This window comes from Mytilus californianus, unplaced genomic scaffold (genome assembly GCF_021869535.1).
Source record: "Mytilus californianus isolate M0D057914Y unplaced genomic scaffold, xbMytCali1.0.p SCAF_9, whole genome shotgun sequence".
Classification (NCBI taxonomy): Eukaryota; Metazoa; Mollusca; class Bivalvia; order Mytilida; family Mytilidae; genus Mytilus; species Mytilus californianus.
In genome coordinates this window covers 78,126,413-78,151,718 of record NW_026262745.1, presented here as the reverse complement: position 1 = coordinate 78,151,718, position 25,306 = coordinate 78,126,413, and the positions used below count along the sequence as shown (strand labels likewise).

The following is a 25,306-nucleotide window of genomic DNA, read 5'->3' as shown; positions in this document are numbered from 1 at the left end:
TTAATAAAATTCACAAAGAAATAAAGTTGCAAGAAAGTCTTGTCAATGGCGCACTTTATGGACATGGAGACTTTGAGCTAAGCTCCTCAGTAAGCTATTTTCAATGCACAAAAGCTCTATGGCAGATTAAATCGGAGAAAGAAAAGGCTTTTGCATTGCAAAAATTCTTGACTCATGGGAGAATGTTAAACGCAATCCCAGAGTCCACCACTTCAACAGATGGTGGGCTGACAATCCCCAAAACAAGTGCATGTGCACGTAAACCTTGCCAACGGAAACGTATTAAAAATGCTAAAACTACAACTTCAAAAAGGGCAAAAATACAGTGAACCTTAGTGGTAAAAATCTACGGTTTATCAAAATGGGTCCACCATGTACAAAATGTATAAATATTATGTTAGATAGGAATGTACATATTACTATATAATGACTAAAAATAATTAAAAAAAAAAAAAAAAAAATTATATGGACCCCAAGGTAGAACCACGTCCTCGTCGTGGGGTCTGGAAACACGCTTAAATAATAAAGATGGCAAAGCGTGGCTGAGAGTTCTACAAATAAAACATCGAATTGACATAACAAGAGTACACTTACAGCATAGTATTAAGCAAATGAATCAAAATATTATATTCCATTATGCCCGCTCCATATATATCTCCATTCGTTTATTCATACTTTGACTTTGATGAAAACAGATACATACATTATCTTATACATATTCTTCATATTTAAAAATAAAAAAAAAGAAGCTCAATCTCTTTCTTCTTCACAAATGTTTAATTTCTTCATCTACCAATATACTAATATAAACTTCACAATCTCTTTCTTCCTCACAAATGTTTCATTTCTTCGTCTATCTATATAATAAAACATTTTAATTAGACATATCTGCTCGTATATTTAAAAAAAAAACATTTAATACAAATTTCTTTATATCTAATAAAAAAAAATGTTTTCTTGTCGCTAAATAGTCTTCTTGTCGCTAAAATAATTCTTGTTGTCGCTTCTTGTCGCTTGTTGACGCTTCTTGACGCTTGTTGTCGCTAATTAGTGAGACCCCGGCGCTAGCGAAGATGACCTCAATTAAACTGATCGAAAGATCATGTCTTCATCATATGAATATCAGGCATAATCCCTCCTGTGAGGGGTTTAGTATTATCAGAGACATATAATATTATATGTCTCTGGTATTATACCGTCATAAAATATATGAGAAGAACATAACCCGTGTCATGCCAACAACTGGGGCGTGTTTTTTTGTTCTTCGGTAGTGAGCCAGAAGAGGTCCATTTCTGTTTTTTTGAATAGAGAAGATCTTCTGGCTCTCTTCCACCTCTTCTTTTTTGATGGGTAGTTTAGACAGAAGAGGCACATAACAAACATGGCGTCGTTTAGTCTAAATGACATTAATAAATTTATGAATGCAGATATATTAGAATGTGAGCTGTGTTATAAACGTTTTTATGGTATGACAGTCTTAGTAGGACATCCATGTAGGACGATAAGCTGGATAAATATAAGAACTACACGGACAATAACAGTTAAGGGACGACTATTTGATATTCTAGGGAAGGGATTTTGATTGATTATTGTTTAACGCTACTTTCAACACTAAGTTGGGCTATTCCGTGGTGGTCAGTTTAAATTTATAGATGAAGGATGGGGAAGGGAAGAGGGCATTATTAACTTTTTTAATCTGTCGCTACTTATGCCTATTTTTCAGCTCTAACCAGGCAACTATATTCATATATGAAATCCTCCTGTCCCCCACCACAATAAATGAATAAATATCAAATGGGTTTTCTTCTTATTTAACACAAGTTTAAATTGATTGATTGTTTGTTGCTAATTTTTAACGCCCAGTGACAAATATGTCATGCATGTTCAGTACTCGGTTCAGGAAAACACGAGTTTAAAAGTCAGGTATATAATATAAAAACGAAGAGATGTATGATTTCTAATGAGGAAACTATCCACCGGAGTTCAAATATGAAGTGGGTGTAAGCAATTATAGACAACCGTAATTAAGGCCTTCAACAATGACAAAACCCGATACTGTAAAAGTCGTCTATAAAAGGCCCGACGTGAAAAGTGTGAGAAACAATTCAAACGAAAAAACTAACGGCCTAATTTTACATAACAAAATAATTTACAAAATATCAAATATGAGTCGAGGCATGAACCAACGACAACCACTAAACTATAGGCTCCTGACTTGGGACAGGCACAAAAGAATATGGCAGGGTTGATATAAAAATGAAGATTGCCAATGAGACAACCCTCCACAAGAGACCAAATGACACAGCAATTAACAGCTATAGGTCACCGTACGGCCTTTAACAATAAGCAAAGCCCATACCGCAAAGTCAGCTATAAAAGGCCCCGAAATCACAAATGTAAAACAATTCAAACGAGAAAACTAACGGCCTAATTAATGTACAAAAAAATGAACGAAAAACAAATATGTAACACAGCAACAAACGACAACCACTAAATTACAGGCTCCTGACTTGGGACAGGCACATACATACAGAATGTGGCGGGGTTAAACATGTTAGAAGGATCCGGTCCAACCCGCCCCCTAAGTAACCTGGGACAGTGGTGTAACAGTACAAGAACATGTTTGTGAGCGCTCAGTCCTTCCCGGCCGAAGCTGGGACTGTGGTGTAACAGTACAAGATATAAGAACAACCTGCACAAACCAATTGCAATTAGATTAACTCCAAAGATCGGTACGAGACACACACAAAAAAACTTACATTAAGACAATAGACACAAAGCACCGAAATAAGAGTATTTGCAATTACTGGAAGTTTGTTCAAAGCTAATAATTAACAACTAGTACTGAAATAAATCTTGTTCTCCCAGACTGAAGTATCAATCAGTACACAACCAACGGATTTATTAAAAAAAAAGAAAAAAAAAACAGTCTGAGAAATGTCTGGTATACATTGTATACTTGCATATTGATACATATACAAGGAATATTTTTGAAAAGTGGTGGTCCGAAGGTTTTGACCATCGACATTTTGCAATAGAAATGATAGTTAGGAGCAGAAGATTTTCTTCAAGGACCATCAGAGAAAATGATTTTGAGACCTTTCCGATATCTTTGCTTTATACAAAAATAATCCAGTTTGGTTACTTTAAAAAAATTGGATAGACAAGATGTCCTTTTTGATCATATTCGAGACAAAACATTGACGAATTTTTGTGCAGTCTAAGATTATTCTTAAAAATCAAATAGTGGGGGTTTAAGACAGATTTGTCTAGCAAAATTGAGTTAGAGGAATGAACAAAGAAAAATGTCACGAACAGAGCACACTTGCAGTCATGTCTACCGGACGTATCTTAATTTTCTATAAAATCATCGTAAACTTCATTTATGTCATCCAACATAACAAAAATCAGCTATATTCGACGGCAAATTGAATTTTTGTTTTATTGATCGTCCGTAGAATATCTCCAGAAGAGGTCCAGATTCATTTTTTTAAACTCTTCACCAGAAGACATTCTGGAGATGTGCAGAAGAGACCAATAAAACACGCCCCTGGTTTTACATTTTTGTTACATGGTGACAGATTCGTCTAAAAACCGTATCCCGGAACTGCCGTAACCGGAAGAATATTTTATATAGAAAAAAAGACAGAAAATAGGAACTACAAAGATTTTACCAGATAACATTAAATTGTAATTTGCCCTTCTACTGAATATGGGTCAGGTAATTTCCACTTTAAACCCAAAAAAATCTCAGCTTTGGATGTAATCGTTACAAAATACAAAGCTCAACCACATTCACTGATTCAGGGTCCAGGTTTACAAAATAGAGAATGATGGGCAAACAGTACAGAATAAAAGGCAAAAGAAAATCAGGAATAGAGAATTATAGAAAAAAATATAAAGAAGAGAGAATGCTATATATAAAGAATAGAGGATAATGGACCATCAAAATAAAGATGCAGAAATAATTTATAAAAAGATCCCCATGCAGACTCTCTCACAGGTCCATTGCTGGTAAACATTCACACAACCTGTTAACATCTTATGATTCATCATAACCCTTTGACAAATATGATAGTTATCACCTGACAATTTGTTTTCAAACTTCATTCTTAGTAAATGTACAGACATTGAGACAAAAATGTGCACGTTAGTTAACACCTGACAATTCGTTTTAAACCTTTATTCTTAGTTAATGTATACATAAACTTGCCAGAATATTCATCATGTTGAATGTGGGCAGTATTTGGAAGAAGAAGACATACATACCTGTGCACGTTGTAAAGCATGGCTGGACCCAATCCAGATAATCATGATGTCTGCTGAGGGTATTGAAACAAATTTACATCTACATTTGTATCAATGAACCTTGAATAGAGTTTTCTATACATATATTTGACTCAGACTTCTTTTGAACTGAGTTTTACTGTCCATATTGCTGTGTGTTTGTTTATTCTTCATTGGCTAGAGGTATAGGGGAGGATTAACATCTCACAAAACATGTTAAACCCTGCTGCATTTGATGCTGTTTTGTGCTCTCTGGTCGGGTTGTTGTCTCTTTGACACAGTCACCGTTTCCATTCTTAATTTTATCTAGTAGACAGCAACCCAAAAACATTTCTCATAGTCTTATATATATAGAGTTTGTCAAATTCTTTTGCTTTTTGATTGTATAACTCATACGATCCCTTGTCTCAGTTTTATTAGGTATGTTATTTGCTGGTTTTATAACACCAGTATATAAGTGTATAAATCCTTTGTCTGTTTACATATACATGATTCTGATGGATCCAATTACATATAAGCATGAAAAGTATTCATTGTGGAAAATTCAGCTTCTCAGTATCACTCAGAGCTCAGAAATAAGTATTTTTTTTGGTTTCTGACTCACAGAAGTCAAAGTATGCATTATGATTAAAATGTTTTTTGTCCAAGTCAGAAAATGACAGAATATTTTAGCATATTTAGGTCAATTTTTGTATCATAAAACAGGATGAAAACACTTAATATGACTGGGATTGGGTCTTTGTTTTGGGAGTATTCAGGATTTACACGTCTTATATATCAGTACTCAGAATTTAATGAATAATTTTTTCTGATCCATGGATGCTTAATTTTTTTTTCGAGATTTCGGATTCAGTGTTTATTCTGGGAATTCAAGATGACATCCCCTCTTACCCCCCTCAAAGTCGGGGGTCTCATCTCACTGCTATAAGTAGATTATTTTTACCTAATTGAGTAAATGTTCCCATTTTAATTTACTTCTTCAAGTTAATATGTAACTTCTTGTTCAAGCCAATTTTTATTTACTTCAAGTGAAAACTGAAGATTTTCAATTTTCATTCAATGCTTTGTTACATTTAATCTCAACAATTTTTTTCTGTAATTTTGAGGTGTTTAAAGGCCATATTTGCATATTTGGTAAATTTTGCATGGTCAAAGGCACTTTTGCAATGTCAAATGTTATATCAACTTATTCACTAGAATTTGGTAAATAAGCAGAAATGTGATTGGTAGTCTACTCTGGCAATGCTTGAAAATGGGCATATTTTTGTGCCAAACAAAATGTAAACAAAAAAAGAAAACTATTGGCCTGATTTACATGATGCAAGCTAATAAAATGTTTAAAGAATTAGATCATCCCTATTTGAATTTTAGGCGTCCGAGGAACCTTTTTTTTTATTTACCTCCATCAGGAACATTAGTGTGCATTTCTATTGCAATAGTCCATTTCCCAATTATAGACTTTGTTTTTCAAATTATTTGGTCTTTTTTACAAAGGTTAACAACACCTAGGTAGGACAATCTGCATCCCTGTCTATTCTAAACCTTTGAAAAGAACAAGATTTAGTGTTTTCAGTTATTTAATCTAGACTACACTTATGCTTATATTAAAAAATACTCCATCTGTCATTCTGGGGAGCAATTTTTTAAGGCATTTTGCAGTTACTTAATATCTGTGTGCAGTAGATTTCATTCATTGTTATTGAGATAAACATGATCATATGATGATAAAAGGTTTCACTCTTATCACAATATGGTTAAGGAAACCATAAGAAAATATTTGAAAGATGTTATCATGTTTTGATTTTCCAAAATTCTAGAACTTAAAAAAAAAACCACACACACAAAAGATATTTTCACTGTCCATGAAATTAAACTTTATGAATAAGGAAGACAACTTTTAAAGACAAACAATATATTAAACACTCTATTAGACCAGTGCAGTCAAGAGAACACCAAGAAAGGAAGAAGTTCTATTAATGAACCACCTTTAACAATGAGCAAATGGTTGTCATATATTTGTTTTTGATGTATCCAATTATTTATTTAAGTATAAATCAAGCAGTTAGTAATTCCTCATTTGCAGTGTTAATCATTTTGTCATGCCAGGCATTTTTTGGATAACGATTGCACTCATGCATTCAAAACTCTTATGTGTGTGGCTGGCTTGATAGTTAGGTAAATTTTTCATACTTTATCATTTCTATTCATGCTATTGAAATAAACAAAACATAGCTGGTGCAATTTGTGCACAACATTCTATATATATATCATATCCATGATATATATTATTGAACATTTTAAGACAATCAATGAAATATAATTACTCAGTTTTTCCAGTTACAAATTGGTGTGAATACATGTGTATTACCATACTAGTCAGGAATGCTTGGTGCATGAATCTAGTATCTTTTCTGAAAACATTAAAAAGATCAATGATGTTATTGTTGAAGCAAAAATTAAAATTGGAGTTATCTTCCTTTTCCCTATAAATGTAGTTTAACTAATGCATAGTTTAATACAATGCAATATTTAATTGTTCATTCCCACTGCAAAATGAATGCAATCTTCACCCTTCAGTGCTTACAAGCACTTTTGTTTGAGCTTACTATGGTTAGGGTTTTCTTCATAGTTCAAGGCCACACTGTAGTCTATAGGTGTTAAATCAGTCAGGGGAACTTTTTGTACAAGTTATTTTTATTTACTTGAAAAAGTAAATAATAATATACTTATATAAGTAAATTTGTTATATTCATTTTTTTCTTATAAGGTTTGAATAATCTCCCCTTAATTTTTTTTACAATCCCTAAAATTCTCAAGTTTTGGGATGTAAAAGCATGCCTTAATTTTTTTCTGGTTATCTCATAATATTTTATTAGAGTTCAGTGTTTCATCTCATTAATTCAACAAAGAAACTTATTGCGCAAAGATCTGAAGTAGTTGCACAAGGCCTTCGAAAATTTCCCCTTTGAGGCTTGTAAATAAGCAGTGTTTTTGTCCATGAAATTACACTTAAATGATTAGTAAAGACATCTGCAAAGGACAGACAATTAAAAATTCTATTAGCGCAAAGAAGTCCTGAGAAATTCAAGAAAAGAAGAGTATGACTTTTTTACTTGTATAAGTAAAAAAATATGAATGTCTAAAGGACATAACCAAGCCATTAAAATAATTTACCTATACAAGTACATAAAATACATTTGTATAAGTATCTTACAAATTTACCTTTATAAGTATATTGATTTTTACTTCTTAAAGTAAATAGAAATAACTTGTACAAGTAGTACCCCTGACTGTACATGCACATCTAAGTCAATTGGTCTTTGGTGGATACATGTAGCTGTCAAATTGGCAATGATATCACATCTCCTTATTTTTGTATACATTGTGTACATAAAGATCTGAAATCATGGTAATATATTTTCCAGATTGGTCAAGAAATCACCAGTACTGTATTTATTTGAAGATGCTTCTTTAAAATCAGAGTTTCCTATCTGGAGGCAGTAAATACGTATACACAAGGAAGGAAATCTGCAAAAACTTCTAGTATCAGAAATGTTAAATGGTAGCAGTACATTGTATGTAGTATGACAGATTTCATTATCTGTCTGTTTTTTGCTTTACTTGTGGTAAGTTTATTATACAATAATTCAATGTTGTATGTTTAATCTTTTTTCATTGGTGAGCGTCATGACAACCAAAAAGTTTATGCATACATAAACAAGTTTCATAAAGTGAAAAAGTATATGAAGTCCTACACATGAGATATTGTTCTGTTTGGGTTTGTATGTCCTGTTTTCTAATAAAGTAAGGGCATATTATCTTTTCCGGTACATGCATACATTCTACACCAGTAAGCAGAGAAAACTATAACACATGTGATCGTTAGGAAGGCACATTTAATAATGAATGTTAGGCGGTAAATAATAAAGGGAAATAACCCATCAATAACCATACATGTACATGACACAGGGAGTAAGGGAGATAATACAAATCAATACATATAACAATCGATACAATACACTGGCGCTAAATACCTAAGTCTGTCCAATATATCAGGTTAAAGGATTTGTTTAAGGTATAACACATTTACCATCAAGTTATGGTCAAATAAACTTTAAAATTAGTTCACATGTTAATCAATTTAATCATGTTTATTATATATAACATGTATAATATGTAATTCCTAAAATATAAGCCAAATAAATGTAATGACCTAGATTTCTTTGGTTCACTGAGAACCGAAATGTGATAAAGCCTTTTGAGAAAAAGGACACACATTCTTGATCTTATTGACATTTTTATAGGGATATTTTTAGTGCATTTAACAGGAATAAAAAATACCAGTCTTGTCATTGATAAAGGTTTTGCTGATGTATTAAGTCAGCCTTTCACACTTCAACTAACATAAATTCTTCTAGCTATACATTCATCTGTAAACTTGAAAAACAAAAATTTGATTTCATCACCAAAATTACTAAAATGTACACTGTCAGCAGGTGATTTTAGTTAAAAACAATATTGAGTGTTTTTTTACAATTAAGTTTGTTTCAATTTATGTTTTTAGCATAGAGCTGTATGTTTAAAGTTCAAAGGTGGAGATTTCATCTTATTGGACAATGAACCTGAGAATTTGTAAGTGTAGCATTGTAAATTGTGAATTGATATAAATTTTGAACAGTAAGCATGAAGAGGGACAGATGACACCAAGAAATGTATATCTTTATAAAATTTCACCTCTGAAACAACTGATGCAATGTTAAACTAACTTGATGGAAAGATCCCTAGTGTTTAGTGTTTAATTTGTGAATTCTTATTTGATGATATTTTGAATTTTGATATTAACCAATGAGCACAGAATTTCTGTGAATGAAGGTTGAGGTCATACAAAAGTCTAGTGCAGAAAGAATATGGAGGGGATGTGGTATGATTGCCAATCAATGAGCAGAACCCATACTGATAGTCAGCTATAAAAGACAAAATGTGAAGTAATTCAAACGAAAAAACCAAGGGACTGATTTACATGATTTATGACAAAACAAAAAACGAGAAAGAAATATTACAGACAGCAACCAAGAACAGACAACCACTACATGTTATGAAACTTATACACAATGCTTATTACCACAAAATACAAATCAAGTTTGAATTTTGGTGATGTCACTTGTACTGTTCTAGACATGCTAGAGTTATGCTCCTTTACAAATGGAAAAATTGCTGAATTTTTCGTTTCAGTTCTCTAACTTAAGTTTGCCTCAACCAAATGTTATGAAACTTATACACAATACTAAGACAGTAATTTATTACCACAAAAATCGGATCAAGTACTAATTTGGGTAGCATCACTTTTACCGTTCTTCAGTTATGTCCCTTTATAACTTTATATGATATGCAAGCATCCTGGCCCTGGGGCATCGTCTGTGTCCCATGGACACATTCCCCATTTATTTTATTCTGGTATCTATGATGAGTTTAATTACATTAACATGTTCTTGTCTTGAAAATGCATTTAATTTGCAAATGGTTGTTAAGCAGCCAATCATTATTAAGTCTCCCAAACGAAGTTTGGGAAGACTTATTGTTTTTGCTCAGTTCTTATTATTATTATTATTCTTCTTCTTCTTCCTCTTCCTCTTCCTCTTCCGCCGCTTTTAAATTTGAACTTGTCCACACCCGTTCTCCAAAACCGCTTGTCAGATTAACTTAGGGTTTCACAATATGTTAGACTAACATGTCTAGTGGTGCAATCAGGGTTTTGTTTGTGCAATGGGGTTTATAAAGGGGTACTTTGAGGGGCAAAAAGAAAAAAGGGTTTTACTATAGAACCCTATGGGATTTTATTTTTTAAAATTTTCAAATGATTATAAATTGAAAACCCTTTGTGATAGACACAATCTTTTTAATTGAAAATGTTCTAAATGATAAAACCCATTAAATGAAATACAGGGTTAGTCCCCAGGGGTCATCCCCACCCCCCTGCCATTTAAGAAAGTTCTAATACCTTGTAAGTGGTCAAGATCCCCACCCCTAAACCATATATATTCTGGTTTGTCATGCTAAGATGGTTTGAATGATATACAGGGTTAGTCCCCAGGGGTCATCCCGACCCCCTGCCATTTGAGAAAGTTCTAATATCTTGTAAATGGTCGAGATCCCCACCCCTAAACCATATATATTCTGGTTTGTCATGCTAAGATGGTTTGAATGATATACAGGGTTAGTCCCAAGGGGTCATCCCGACCCCCTGCCATTTGAGAAAGTTCTAATATCTTGTAAATGGTCGAGATCCCCACCCCTAAACCATATATATTCTGGTTTGTCATGATAAAGCAAATCAAAAAGAAATACAGGGTTAGTCCCCAGGGGTCACCCCCACCCTATGCCATTTAAGAAAGTTCTAATATCTTGTAAGTGGTCAAGATCCCCACCCCTAAACCATATATATTCTGGTTTGTCATGCTAAGATGGTTTGAATGAAATACAGGGTTAGTCCCCATGGGTCATCCCGACCCCCTGCCATTTGAGAAAGTTCTAATATCTTGTAAATGGTCGAGATCCCCACCCCTAAACCATATATATTCTGGTTTGTCATGATAAAGCACATGAAATGAAATACAGGGTTAGTCCCCAGGGGTCACCCCCACCCCATGCCATTTAAGAAAGTTCTAATATCTTGTAAGTGGTCAAGATCCCCACCCCTAAACCATATATATTCTGGTTTGTCATGCCAAGATGATTTGAATGATATACAGGGTTAGTCCCCAGGCATCACTAATGCATATAACTTTACTGGACCAAACCAATTTTCACTGGACTTTGCCCAATGTCAGGCGACCCTGGGAATTACGAATTATGGGAGCTTCGTTTGGGAGACTTCGTAACAGCATCCTATTACAATCATTTTTTGTTATTACTAACTATTATCCTCTATTTTTATTTTCAGGTTGTATGAAAATACATTTGTGTATGAATGGCGTTTATGCAGGGTGAACAGCAGTGTTATAAGTCCTAATGAATATGACAGAAAAGGATACATCAATGAAAACTGTTTCAACAAAAACTGGGACAACAAACATCCTTGTTTAAAATTTGCATGGTTTTATGCTGGTGTACCTTTCACAGAAGTTCCAAGTAAGCCTCATTTTTATGGAATTATTAATTTTTGTTTAGAATATAAATTTTATTGTGGATGCATTGTTATTTGTAGGATACCAATTTTCCTTAATTTTTAGGGTAAATGTGAATTTAAATGTATAACAAAGTATGTATTTTCTATAGGCTTGTATACATGAAGACTTAATTAAAAAAAATTATAATTATAAATCTGTATCGTAAGTATTTTATTTACATATTTGGATTACTATGATTATGATATTTCAGCCTGTGATCCCTTGTCAGCTGCAGACAGTTATATTTGGAACTGTGAGAAAGACCTACTTCCAAATGAAGTTACCCCATACAGGAACTGCACACCAGTGTGTAATGAGGGATATACCTTACTACAGAATGTGACAACTAGATGTAGTGTACACCTGACATGGACTTGGTTTGGAGATAAGGATAAACAGTTTTGTGAAAAGACACATTTAGAAGGTATTTGCATTGATACTGGTAAGATGTTAGAAGATGTAGCCAATTATCGTAACTTTATTGATTTCCTTGCAAAGGCAAAAATATCAGATTTTGACCCAACTTCAATTGCTTAGAAAAAGGTGAAAAATATATTTTTTGACCAAAAAAAAGAGATGTAATTAAAGTTCAGACATTATCTGTCTAAATATATGTCAGTAGGAATATTATAGATGAGGGAGTTATGTCAATGATATAGTGACAGAACAACTAAAAAAAAAAGACATACTGAGGTCAATATAATTGTAAAACTTTACTTTTTGAAGAATAGGCTGCTTTTTATCAATTTTGTCCAGGTTTCATACATTGCAAAGTTGGTAATGTCTTACAGTTTGTGGAATAGTGTATACATATATATTTTGGGTAATTTACTCCTCCTACATATTTCAGGTAATTGACTCCTCCTACATATTTTTGGTAATTGACTTCTCTTACATATTTTGGGTAATGTCCGGACTCCTCCTACATAGTTATGTTAATTGACTCCTACATATTATAGGTAATGGACTCCTCCTACATATTTGAGGTAATTGACTCCTCCTACATATTTGAGGTAATTGACTCCTCCCACATATTATAGGTAATTGACTCCTTCTACACATTATAGGTAATGGACTCCTCCTACATATCTTGGGTAATTTACTTCTGCTACACATTTTAGGTGATTGACTCCTCCTACATATCTTGGGTAATTGACTCCTCCTACATATTATAGGTAATTGACTTCTCCTACATATTATAGGTAATTGACTCCTACACATTTTAGGTAATGGACTCCTCCTACATACTATAGGTAATGGACTCCTCCTACATATCTTGGGTAATTGACTCCTCCTACCAGACATGGGGTAATGCAAATTTGTAATTGTAATGCATGGTAATGCATTTCATTTTTGTAAGTAATTGCATGTAATGTGTAATGCAGCAATTTTTGCATTACATGTAATTGTAATATAATGCATTACTTGAGAAAAAAGTTGTGTAATTTCATGCATTACATAGCATTACATGGCATTACTTTTTTCACATACTATATATCGTTCACAAATTGTTGGAGATTCAGCTTAAGCAGAATTTAGGATTTCTGGATTAATTAAGAACATAATCATTTGGATATTGCTTTTTTTTTTATCTGAAAAACATTACTATTAAAGTGTTTTATTGTTGTTCAAACATCAATGAGTAGTTTGTTATGATTAAACAACAGAAACTTGACTATTGTCATAAGCACTAATTAGTTTGTTTGACAATCAATCTTTTCACCATTTCACAACTGGTCATAAATTAAGCTCTTTGTTTATTATATAATTAGGAAAGAAATTCTCATATATATTTTTGATTGGAATTTATAAAACAAAAATTTAATGTATATTTATAAAAATGAAGTTTACATTAGTTAAAATAATATTAAACTTTATCTCTGTAATTTCTGTTTAGAGAAAACACAGAGATGTTTACCTTGAAACCCTTATGATTTTAAAATGTAACTTTTGTATTGAATACTAAGACTTTTTACTTGTTACTTAAATTTAATAGTTATACCGAACAGTTATTGCATATGCTAGAATTTTTGTGTTGTTTTTCAAAATGTTTGATTTTTTTTCACTTAATTATATCATTTCCAAATGTAATGTGTAATTCAATGCACTACATTGCAAAAGTAATTGTAATATAATGCATTACTTTGATAAATGCAAGTAATTGTAATTGTAATTTAACATGTTTAATGCATGCTTTTGTCAAAGTAATTGTAATATAATGCATTACATTGCAATGTAGTTCGCCCCATGCCTGCCTCCTACATATTATAGGTAATGGACTCCACCTACATATTTGAGGTACTGTAAATCCAGAAATTATTGCGTGCATTTATTATTGCGATTTTTCAATTTTTCAAGAATGGACAAAAATGCGAGATTAATTATTACGATTTCAGGAAAATCTCCATACAGATGTATGTTTCAGATATCAAAATGCAAGTTCTTATTATTGCTATACTCACGCAGCTGCATTTTTTCGCATAAATAAAAACCGCGCAATAATATTTGAATTTACAGTAATTGACTCCTTTTACATATTTTAGGTAATTGACTCCTACATATTATAGGTAATGAACCCCTCCTATATATCTTGGGTAATTGACTCCTTCTACATATTAAAGGTAATAGACTTCTCCTACGTATTAAAGGTAATTGACTCCTCCTACATATTTTAGGTAATTGACTCCTCCTACATTTTTTAGGTAAATGACTTCTCCTACATATTTTAGGTAATTGACTCCTCCTACATATTTTAGGTAATTGACTCTTCCAACAAATTTTAACTGACTGATTCCTCCTACATATTTTAGGTAATCAGCTCCTACTGTTTACGTCTGAGGTCATTAAAGCTTCACAAAAAGTTTGCACATCTATAGAAGTTGAGCACCTCTCATAATCATTATAATAGAGTTATTTTAAATTGTTTCCATATTTTTACCATATATTTACATATGATAATTGACCAGTCTCCATTCTTAAGACTTTCAGAACTAGCCTTGGTGTTTGATCCACTTTTCATATTTTGTTCTGCAATTAATTGTTGTTCTGACCTTATAATTCAGTCAAAAGATTTTTTTACACAAGTTAGGTAGGAAATGATTTGTATTTTAAATATCTTGTCAAATTATTTGTATATTTTGTATAAATGTTTTATTTTTAGTGCTTTACATCAAATTTAAAGTATAATTATTTACAACATGTCAATTGATGATTTATCAGTAAATTTCAGCTTATAAAATTATTTTTTCTGGGTACTTAAAATTGAAATATTATAAATTTTTTAACATCTTTACTCTCAGATTTCACACAACCTCCTTCAGATAGATTTCCAATAACCACAGTCTCAGAAAAATTTCCAAGCTCCACAGTCTCGGAAAGATATCCAAGCACTACAATCTCAGAAGGACCTTCAAACACAGTTTCTACAGTATCAGTGTCGTCTAATGAAATAGTTTGGACCTTATCAGGCTTAACAGCCAGTCATATAAATGAAACAGCTTTGGAATTAACATGGAAGGTGAGAGTTATGTTATATCAGATTTTGAATTTGGTTAAAAAGTTGGTAAATGGGGTTTATACATTTTGCAGTGGTGTTCAATACAGTTACTTCTTGGGTCTGGGACTAGCTTGATTAAAATACCATATGAATCAAAACATTTCTCCGTCTAAGATACTACAGAATAATGTTTTTGTATTGTTTTGGATATCTGTGATACAAACATGATCAGCAAACATATCAAGCAGAGCCATCAGTTGCAGGGTGAGCTCATATTCGATTTGATAAAGTCAGCATAATAATATAAAACACCATTTTAATTTTTTACCTGTAATTTAATTTCCTTTTTTTTTTCTTTTTGGTTGAGAATTTTAAATTATGAAATAATAATGAAATAGTGAGTAAAAGTTTTTGTGAGATAGAAAACCTTGCACTCTTTTGGTTGTAGGAATGAAGTCTCATGCATTTCATTGATAAATTGATGCAGATGGACATGAACATATATAAATGAGATTGCTGAACTCAAACAAGAGGACATTGACTTATATTTTTCAAGTATCAGGTCCTGCTCTTGATCTAGAAAAATTACTAGGCTGTAAGATAGAAGGGAAAATATTAGTGATGTCAACTCGGTGAAATTTTACTAATTGAGTACTCCTTTGATTTACAGAGCAATAGTCGAGTACTCGCTCAGAAAAATATAGACAGAATGGAAACACTAAATTATACCCAATTTGCTCATCATTGGTCGTTGTCTTATGTATGTAAAACCCTCAACACTATTACCTAGGACTAGATAAAAGTCCCAGGGGTTTTATATCATAATTAATAGCTCATTTACTACATGTACTAATTATGTGAACTGGCAATAATCTTATCAATTAACTAATGAACTATGGAAAAAAAATTACTCAAACAACAGTATTTGTGAATCCTAGAAAAATTGCATTTAATGATCAACAAAGGGTTGATGATTAGAACTTACTGATGCCTTTAACCTTTCTCTGAGAGTCTACACAGGGTGCAACAAATTTCGTCTTTTTAAGTAATAGTATCTTACAAACTTTTTCTGGGATGAGTTGACTTTTTTACCTAACTTATAGTCCTGCTTATGAAAATATTTGCTTGGACGTACTGAGGTGTTTGAATGACTAAAAGAGGATAAACTGAAGTGTATACCTTGAAGCTTGGAAATGTGCTCTTGTTCATGAGGGAGTTTTAAAATTAAACGCAAACATCCAAGTGTCATTAATTTTTATTAATATTTAATTTTCCGGGAGTCATGCTTAATAAAAAAAAAAAAACAGTTTTCTTTAAGAAGGCAACAACATTATAACAGAAACCTGATAGTTGAGTATCATTTTGGTATTCGATACTCGGTACTACTGAGCCATATTCAAGTACTCGTTGACATCCCTAGAAAATATACAAATCTCCTTTAAAGTTGTTTATATAAAGTTGCTCCTTTTGAACCCAAATATGTCATAATTAAAAACTAAATCTGTGGTTCTATAATATACACCAAGTTAATTTTGTTTGAAATGTTAAAATGTATCACTCTTGTCAAAAATAAAATGTCTTCACCCTTTTTAAATAATTAACAATATACCTATAAATTAATCCAATAATCAATATTTTGGTTTATAAGACTAGATTGGATGGTTATATAGACATATTTATTATCTATCTATTCCATGTCCAATTACATGTGATCAGCTTTTTTCACATCAAAGTGATTGCCATGGCTACTTAAGGCCATGAAAGGTCATGTGCAAAATGTATAATGCTTAGTGCAAGTTGAGTTTAAACTCTGTTCAGCATGAATTTTAATCACTGTTCTTTTGTATTTTTAGAGTAAGAGTTATGTCCCTTATACCTACAAAAATGTTTTACTTATATAAGTTAAAACCCCAATGCTCTATTAGAGTGTCTATTTGTCTGTCTTTAATAGTTGTTTTTACCATTTATAAATGTATCATTTTATGGACAATATACATCTCATTTATCTGTCATATTCTTCAAAATACAACCTATTTAGTAATTTACATTTATATTTAGTGTCTAGGAAATCATTATTGCATGTCTTCTTTTTGAGACAGTCAAAAGTATGTATGTATGCAATTTCAATAATTGTTTCTTCCCTTTATCCAGGTATCCATATCACCTGCAGGAAGTCATCATTATCCCAATGGATACAACATATCTTACAACAAACAAGGGGAGCAAACTCATCATATAACCTTGAAAGGTTATCTGCTGAACACTACGATATCAGAGTTGGAGCCAGATACAAAGTACTTCTTTAAATTGTGTGCTAAAGGAACTAATGAACGAGATGAGATTTGTGCAAACACAACAGTACAAACTAAAGCTAAAGGTTAGAATATTTATTGATCATCTGCAACTCTTTTCTCAAAAAATCTTACGATTAAAATTGATCGTTTACTAAGTTTTAAGAATAGAGTACGTATAAATTACAAGTATTTTCAAAAAATTTTGTGAAAAGAGCTGCTGGCCTTAGGGATATATATGTGAAGATATTTGATACGTCAGAAAATTAACTTTGCATGAAGTAAGAAATAGGGGAGAAAATAACCATAAACACAAAGACAAACAATTAGGAAAAACACATTTTTGGTCTTCAAACAGTTCAGCATCCTCTAAAATATTTATTTTGAAAATTAGATTCTGCCAAAATATATACTTCAAAGACCAATAGTTTTTCATATGTGTTACGTTTTGAAGAAAAACTGCTTAATCTTACACCTGTGAAAAAATAAGCTATTTAAAAAAATTTAAAAATAAATTATCTGAAACATTAAAGCTTGCTGTAAATGCACGAAGGCAAGCCAGCAAAAACCACTCAATCAATCAACCAATTTAGAAGCTAATCTGTTTATATGAAATGTATCATTACAGAGGTATTAGTTGGAAAACAATCACCAGGGGATGATAATACTGTGATTTTAATTGGTGAGTTTATTTCCCTTTTTTTTAAAGGATAGATATGATAGATGTTAACTGGAATCATGAAAACAATGAATGACAGCAATGTTAATTTCTTATTTGGCTATTTCCTATTTACAAAAATTTTAACATTGGTTAATTGTACTAAATCAACTTCAGAAATCATAAATCTATACTATTAAATGAGAAGACAAAATTTTGTGTGTCGCTTCTCTCCCTTCCACAATAAATTAATCATCATGACTCTGTGCCCTATAGGTACCATGCATAGTCGCATTTGTCATCCTCGCTTATGATAATTCAGTTTGGGTTATTTGGAGAGAAAAACGAAAATGAAGGCGTTTTGAAAATTGTTTCCGTCATCGGACAAACTTTTAAGTCATAGACAAGACTTCCATTTGGACTGTTTTTAAAAATACACAAGTACTTGGGGACAGGACAATTATTTTGGCGTTTTTCTGTATACTATGATCATACATATACTATAAATAAAGTATATTTGCTATTTACTATCAATTCGAAGTTTACTATCCTAGGCGATATAGTCATTATAGAGACTTTCTTTAGAATATATCAGTGACAGTCGCGGATAGTAAACAAAAATAATTCATTTTGGAAAAAAAGGGGAGGCCTAAATTGTCCTGTCACCAAGTACCTATTACTTTTGATACCTTTCCTGAAATTTTCCTGTCATAAAATCTTTTACAAAAATTCATCCTACAACAGTTTACCTAATTTCAACCATGCTCTAAATGCCTGAGACTTCGAGGGTGTGTTCTAGTATCATATATATATATATCAGGGCTAGAAAAACATGTGTAAATTAATAATTATTCTTGGGGTCCTAGTTTTTGTTTTTTTCATTGTGAACAAGGAATTAAAGTATTCAGTGAAATACAAATTACATTTTGGCTTGTAGCCTACTATACAGTATGTTTTTTTCTAATTGTTGAAGCCGGACAGTTGCCTTTAATTGCTTTCATCCACTTCATTTGAAAATTGATGGATAGTTGTCTCATTGGCAATCATACCACGTCTCATTATTTGTATACATGTCTTGCTTGCAGAATGAGTTAACACCACCAATTTAAAGGGGCATTAGCTGTCAAATTTATGCTCACCGATTTGAATCAAATTCTCATATTTGATTTACAACATACTCAAACGTATTACTTAATTTCAATAAGTCTGAAATAAAAAATTATCAATATGTATCAGCATTTCGAGATGAGCACAAAAAACTGGTGACGTTCATGTAACCCAATATAAACATTTATGAAAATTTAAATAGATAGCGACCACATGCAATCAGATTAATCTAGGTCTGTTTGATTTCATAAAGTATGTAAAAAAGTATGTTTATCATTGTTTTTACCTGTAAGAGTGATTTTTTTGTTGATCAAATCAGTCAACCAAATTGTTAATCCTTGTTCATTTTCAATGTAGACATTCTTTTCCTTTTCATAGCTGAATACTGCATAACCCATCTTCAGCTAAGGGGTTAGATGGAAAATCACATGAATACAGATTCAATTCAAGTTTGAACCAAATTGGCTGCTTATAATTTCACTATTTCATGATCACTTTCTTTAATGATTGAACAAAATGTTTAGGATAAAAAACATCATTATTGAATTTGGAGTGAATGACATAAAAATTCCGTGAACCTGTACTTTGAATGACGTCATAAATAAAACTCAACAGAAACGCATTGTCAACCGGTTATAAATATAAACTGGAATCTGCTTGTATTACGCTTCACTCAAACTGATGAACAAAGCTTATCATAAACAGGGAGATATATATATGGTCAGTGACTGTACATCAAAAATGATCGGAAATGATTATACGGCCAATGCAATTTGACTGCGCAAATAGCACAGCTGCAGTATATATACAAGAATTATACATTCAAGTAGAAACTCCATATGATACCTGATTACACTAAAGTTTCTGAGGTCAAGATGGATACAAAGAACATTTGGTGGAATTAAACAATTATATCATGCTTACAACATGTACAAGGGGTATTTGCCAAAAATACCCCAAGTGTAAGCAAGATATATTTGTATAGTATCTCCTAGCTAATGCCCCTTTAGATTCACACAAAATACATTTTTCCAAATTCCACCAAAAAAGGTTCCAAGAAAAAAAACAAGATTCAACCAAATTCTAGTATATTTAATGCAATCAAGGTAATAAATAATACTTAGTCCATGGTTTTTTAATTTGTTAACTTTTTGGTTTATGAATTTTTAGCTCACCTGGCCCAAAGGGCCAAGTGAGCTTTTCTCATCACTTGGCGTCCGTCGTCGTCGGCGTCATCGTCCATCGTCGTTAGCTTTTTACAAAAATCTTCTCCTCTGAAACCACTGGGCCAAATTTAACCAAACTTGGCCACAATCATCATTAGGGTATCTAGTTTAAAAAATGTGTCCGATGACCCCGCCAACCAACCAAGATGGCCGCCATGGCTAAAAATAGAACATAGGGGTAAAATGTAGATTTTGGCTTATATCTCTGAAACCAAAGCATTTAGAGTAAATCTGACATAGGGTAAAACTGATTATCAGGTCAAGATCTATCTGCCCTGAAATTTTCAGACAAATCTGACAACCTGTTGTTGGGTTGCTGCCCCTGAATTGGTAATTTTAAGGAAATTTTGCAGTTTTTGGTTATTATCTTGAATATTATTATAGATAGAGATAATCTGTAAACAGCAATAATGTTCAGCAAAGTAAGATCTACAAATAAGTTGTCATGACCAAAATTGTCAGTCGACCCCTTTAGGAGTTATGGCCCTTAATAGTCAATTTTTAACAATTTTTTGTAAATTTTTGTAATCTTTTACAAAAATCTTCTTCTCTGAAACTACTGAGACAAATGTAACCATACTTGGTCATAATCATTATTAGGGTATCTAGTTTAAAAAATTTGTCCGATGACCCCGCCTTCCAACCATCATGGCCGACTTGGTTAAAAATAGAACAATGGGGTAAAATGCAGTTTTTGGTTTATATCTCTGAAACTAAAGCATTTAGAGCAAATCTGACAGGTGGCAACTGTTCCTCAGATTTAGATTTATCTGCCTTGAAATTTTCAGACAAATCCGACAACCCGTTGTTGGGTTGCTGCCCCTACGTTAGTAATTTTACAAACATTTTGCAGTTTTTTGTTATTATCTTAGATATCATTATTATATCTAATACTATTAATTATGATTTTAACCTTATTTTACATGATTTCCAAAGCATCAGTAAATACAGGTGAGCGACACAGGCTCTTGAGAGCCTCTAGTTTATGTTTAAGATAGATAAGTCTGTCAGTATATTTTTTTTTTATGGTCTACCGAGCATTAAGTGTTACCCTTGACCGTTCGTCATTCTGTCTGTCTATCTGTCCATCTGTCTATCTATCAATCTTTCCCATTTTCTTTTTCGCTCTCTAAGTCAAGTTTTCCTCATCCAAATTTACTGCATGTGAAACTCGTTCAAAGACATATCATTTGACAAGGATGAGATTTTGGCAAATCATAAGTCCTTCATCATTGTTCATGGCTTCAATGAACATTACATTGAACAACAAATCAGAGGACTTATCTTGTTTGTATTGGATACCTAAGCTTCACAAAATTCTGTACAAACAACGGTTTATTGCCGGCTCATCTGCATGTTCCACTAAAGAATCGTCCATTAGATTGACTAAAATTTGGTCCGCAGTGAAAGAGGGTCTTCAGAAATACTGTGAAACTGTTTACTCGCGTAGTGGTATTAACCATATGTGGATTCTTAAAAATTCTAAAGAACTCCTGGATAATTTTAAATCTCGGTCTTTTTCTGAAATTAGTTCTATCAAAAGTTTTGATTTTTCAACCCTGTAATTACCACCATTCCCCATGTGAAATTTAAAAATCGCCTGAAAGAAATAATCCACAATGCCTTTCAACATAAAAATGGAACATACGCTATAAATTTATTACTTTGGGATATCATAAGGCATATTTTGTTAATAGTGAACAAACGGGTAAAACATGCTACACAGAGGAGCAAGTGATCAGTATGCTGGAGTTTCTTATTGACAACATATTTGTTGAATTTGAGGTAGACTTTTTCAACAAATTGTCGGCATTCCTATGGGAACGAACTGTGTGCCTCTCCTTGCCGATCTCTTCTTATTTTCATATGAATCGGAGTTCCTTCAGACACTTGTCAAAAACAAGAAGATCAAAGAAGCCAGACTATTTAATTTCACTTTCAGATATATTGATGATGTTCTTTCCATTAACAATCCAAACTTTTCTGATTGGCTTCCATTAATAATATATATCCCAGAACTAGAAATTAAAGAAACAACAAACACGGCTTCCTCAACTTCATTTTTAGACTTATACCTCAAGCTTGACATACACAGTCATCTCAGTACCAGAATCTATGACAAACGAGACGATTTTAATTTTGAAATTATCAATTTCCCCCACCTTAGTAGCAATATACCAACTTCACCTGCATATGGGATGTACATTTCCCAACTTATTCGATATACAAGAGCTTGCAGCTCCTACTCAGACTTTGTTAAACATCACCAGTGTCTGAGCAGAAAGTTGATGAACCAGAGGGATGTCAAAGAACATCTCGTCCTATTTCTAAAAAAGTTCATCGGAAGGTACCAAGACCTTGTTGATAAATATTCTGTATCAACTTCACAAATAATACATGATGGTCTTGGTGTATAGATTCTGTGTACTGACATTGTTTATCATCTTAATAACGTGTTATATTGTTCTTTTATTTGTCTTTGTTCTTTTATTAATATTACTTTTACTGTTTGGTCTGTTTTCGTTGAAATCCATTTGACGTGGCTCGGTACTTATACATCCAGTCAATGTGTTGTTTGTATTATCTTTCATTTTTGCTGGTGTGTTTTGTACGTGTGACTTTTTGTGTTTCTTTGGTACATATGACATGGCTCTGTACTTTTAAACATCCTGCCATTATGTTATTGTTCTATTATAATGCCATTTTGTTATTGTTCTATTATGATTTTGAAAAAACTTTGAACGACAAAATTATTTTATATCTCTTCCTGTGTGACGTTTACATTCTGACGTCAAAAACGCCACTCTGCACTAGAATTGATGTGAACCTTTCTATTCAGTCACAGGACGTCAAACATTTCAATCTTTTATGGGTTGATTTAAAGTACATATATATATATATACAGGGTTTGTTGCTCGTGCTGTGTGGATGCAGTAGAATGTGTCCCCGTGCTTGTGGTGTATGCCCTTATATTTTTTGATTATGGGTTGTTTGCCTGTGAGAGAGCTTTCACATGTTTATATCTTTGTTCTTAATTGTCAATTATATATTATGGTGTAATGTTATTCAGGTTTATATCTGGTCTATATACCATCTTTGATAAGTGTTTGGTATAACTATAAATTTTCACTTCGTACTATGAACATCAAAATTATTTATTTTGTAAAAATATTTCCTTTCTCTATTGGTACTGTACACGTATACCTAACAACAAAATTATTTTCATTTACCTGTGTTTAAAGTTATTACAAATGGCTGATATTATTGTTCGAGCATATTGTTTTTCTTTAATTGTTTAACATTTCTTACCGATATAACATGTTACTTTTATTATTCTACCCTTAGTTTATTTATTTTGTATTTACGTTGTGTCATAGGTCAAATTTATTTGTTCAGTGTATGTTCAATGGTGTTAATATGTCCTTTGATTGAGTTAAGCTATTTCAGTTGATATTTTATAGTGTGTCTTTCTATGTTGTGATGTTACACTATTGTTTCAGAAAAAGGGTGAAGGTTTGGTACCATTAAAACGTTTAAACCCGCTGCATTTGTTTGCACCTGTCCTAAGTCAGGAATCTGATGTTCGGTAGTTGTCGTTTGTTGATGTGGTTCATAAGTGTTTCTCGTTTCTCGTTTTTTATATAGATTAGGCCGTTGGTTTTCCCGTTTGAATGGTTTTACACTAGTAATTTTTTGGGGCCCTTTATAGCTTACTTTTCGGTGTGAGCCAAGGCTCCGTGTTGAAGACCGTACTGTGACCTATAATGGTTTACTTTTATAAATTTTGACTTGGATGGAGAGTTGTCTCATTGGCACTCATACCACATCTTCTTATATCTATATAAGTAAGCAACGAATGTGGTTGTTAAATTTGATAGATGCTTCTTTGTGCTTCTTTGTTAAATATTTGTTCGTTTTTGTTCTAATTGAGATTGTGATGCGGTGATGACTGCTTTACCCCCTGTTTTGACAATTTTACCTATTATGTCTGTTTTGTTCACGCATCGTTGTAAATATAATGGAATTTGATAAGACTGTCATACAAGTGAGAGGTTTAGTGCTATAAAACCAGGTTCAATCCACCATTTTCTACTTTAGAAAATGCCTGTACCAAGTCAAGAATATGACAGTTGTTGTCCATTTGTTTGATGTGTTTTGTCATTTGATTTTGCCATTTGATTTAGGGACTTTCTGTTTTGAATTTTACTCGGATATAAAAAAGAAGATGTGGTATGATTGCCAATGGGAGTTTAGTATTTTTGTGATTTTACTTTTTCGCAATGCTAAGAACCACAAAATGTAGACAGAGTTTGAATTTGGGCAGTGAGTCATTTACAGATCTTGAGTTAGACCTGGTTTAACTTTCTTCTTTTACTTCGACATTATTGATATGCATGGAATTATTGTGCACTTCAGCTTAATGACAATACTTGTTATCTCCATTTTTGTCATCATTCCTTAAGTTTACATTCCAAACATTTTTTCTCAGCTGTTTAATATACCAGTCAAGGGTCTAACTTAAATAAGTTATTAGAGAAAAATAACATACATTTGTTATTGAGGGCTAAAAAATCAAAAATCTGTGATAACATATGTATGTTACATGTTTCAAAGGGGCATTATACATCCTTTATTTTGTTAAATTGTGTACTAGTTCTATTGATATTATAATTGTCTTTATGTATATTAAACTTTAGAAAGATATAACAGCCCATAGTTTGCCAATCATGCATAACACACCCATGTCATTACAGAAAAAATATGTCTGTAAAAACTAAAGGGTGTTATTACAGCTTCTCTACATCTCTTCAAAGCCTTTTCTCCTAAATATATCACACTGTATTTTAATTTATTGTAATAAATAATGATAAGAGCATGTAATGAGGTTTCTCTAGTGTTAAAGATTTATTTTTTTTGTAGGGATTGTTGCTGGATGTGGAGTTTTATTGGTATTTTTTGCTGTAATTATAATTTGTATGTGTAAAAAGCAAAGATATTCACCATCTTCCAGTTCAAGCAGTGACCAGTATTCACTAGTTGGTCGAGGTACATGGTATTTTTATATGCAGAATTAA

At 32.3% G+C, this 25,306-nt stretch overlaps 1 protein-coding gene across 1 annotated transcript; it reads left to right on the top strand.

The window, feature by feature from the left end:
* The first annotated feature begins 3,586 nt into the window (after positions 1 to 3,586).
* Positions 3,587 to 25,306, top strand: LOC127714001 (uncharacterized). Its single transcript, XM_052219950.1, has 9 exons — positions 3,587 to 3,721; positions 7,713 to 7,913; positions 8,852 to 8,919; positions 11,228 to 11,415; positions 11,665 to 11,877; positions 14,753 to 14,970; positions 17,101 to 17,326; positions 17,869 to 17,922; positions 25,152 to 25,306. Exons 2-9 carry the CDS (start codon positions 7,872 to 7,874, stop codon positions 25,304 to 25,306), a joined length of 1,164 nt encoding a protein of 387 aa, XP_052075910.1. The 5' UTR covers positions 3,587 to 3,721; positions 7,713 to 7,871.

What these genes read in the sequence shown, in the direction of transcription:
- LOC127714001 (XM_052219950.1), top strand. Translation starts at nt 7,872, where the DNA reads ATGACAGATTTCATTATCTGTCTGTTTTTTGCTTTACTTGTG. An exon ending in TGTTTTTTGCTTTACTTGTG is followed by an intron (nt 7,914 to 8,851) that starts GTAAGTTTATTA and finishes TTATGTTTTTAG; the next exon opens with CATAGAGCTGTATGTTTAAA. An exon ending in ACCTTTCACAGAAGTTCCAA is followed by an intron (nt 11,416 to 11,664) that starts GTAAGCCTCATT and finishes ATGATATTTCAG; the next exon opens with CCTGTGATCCCTTGTCAGCT.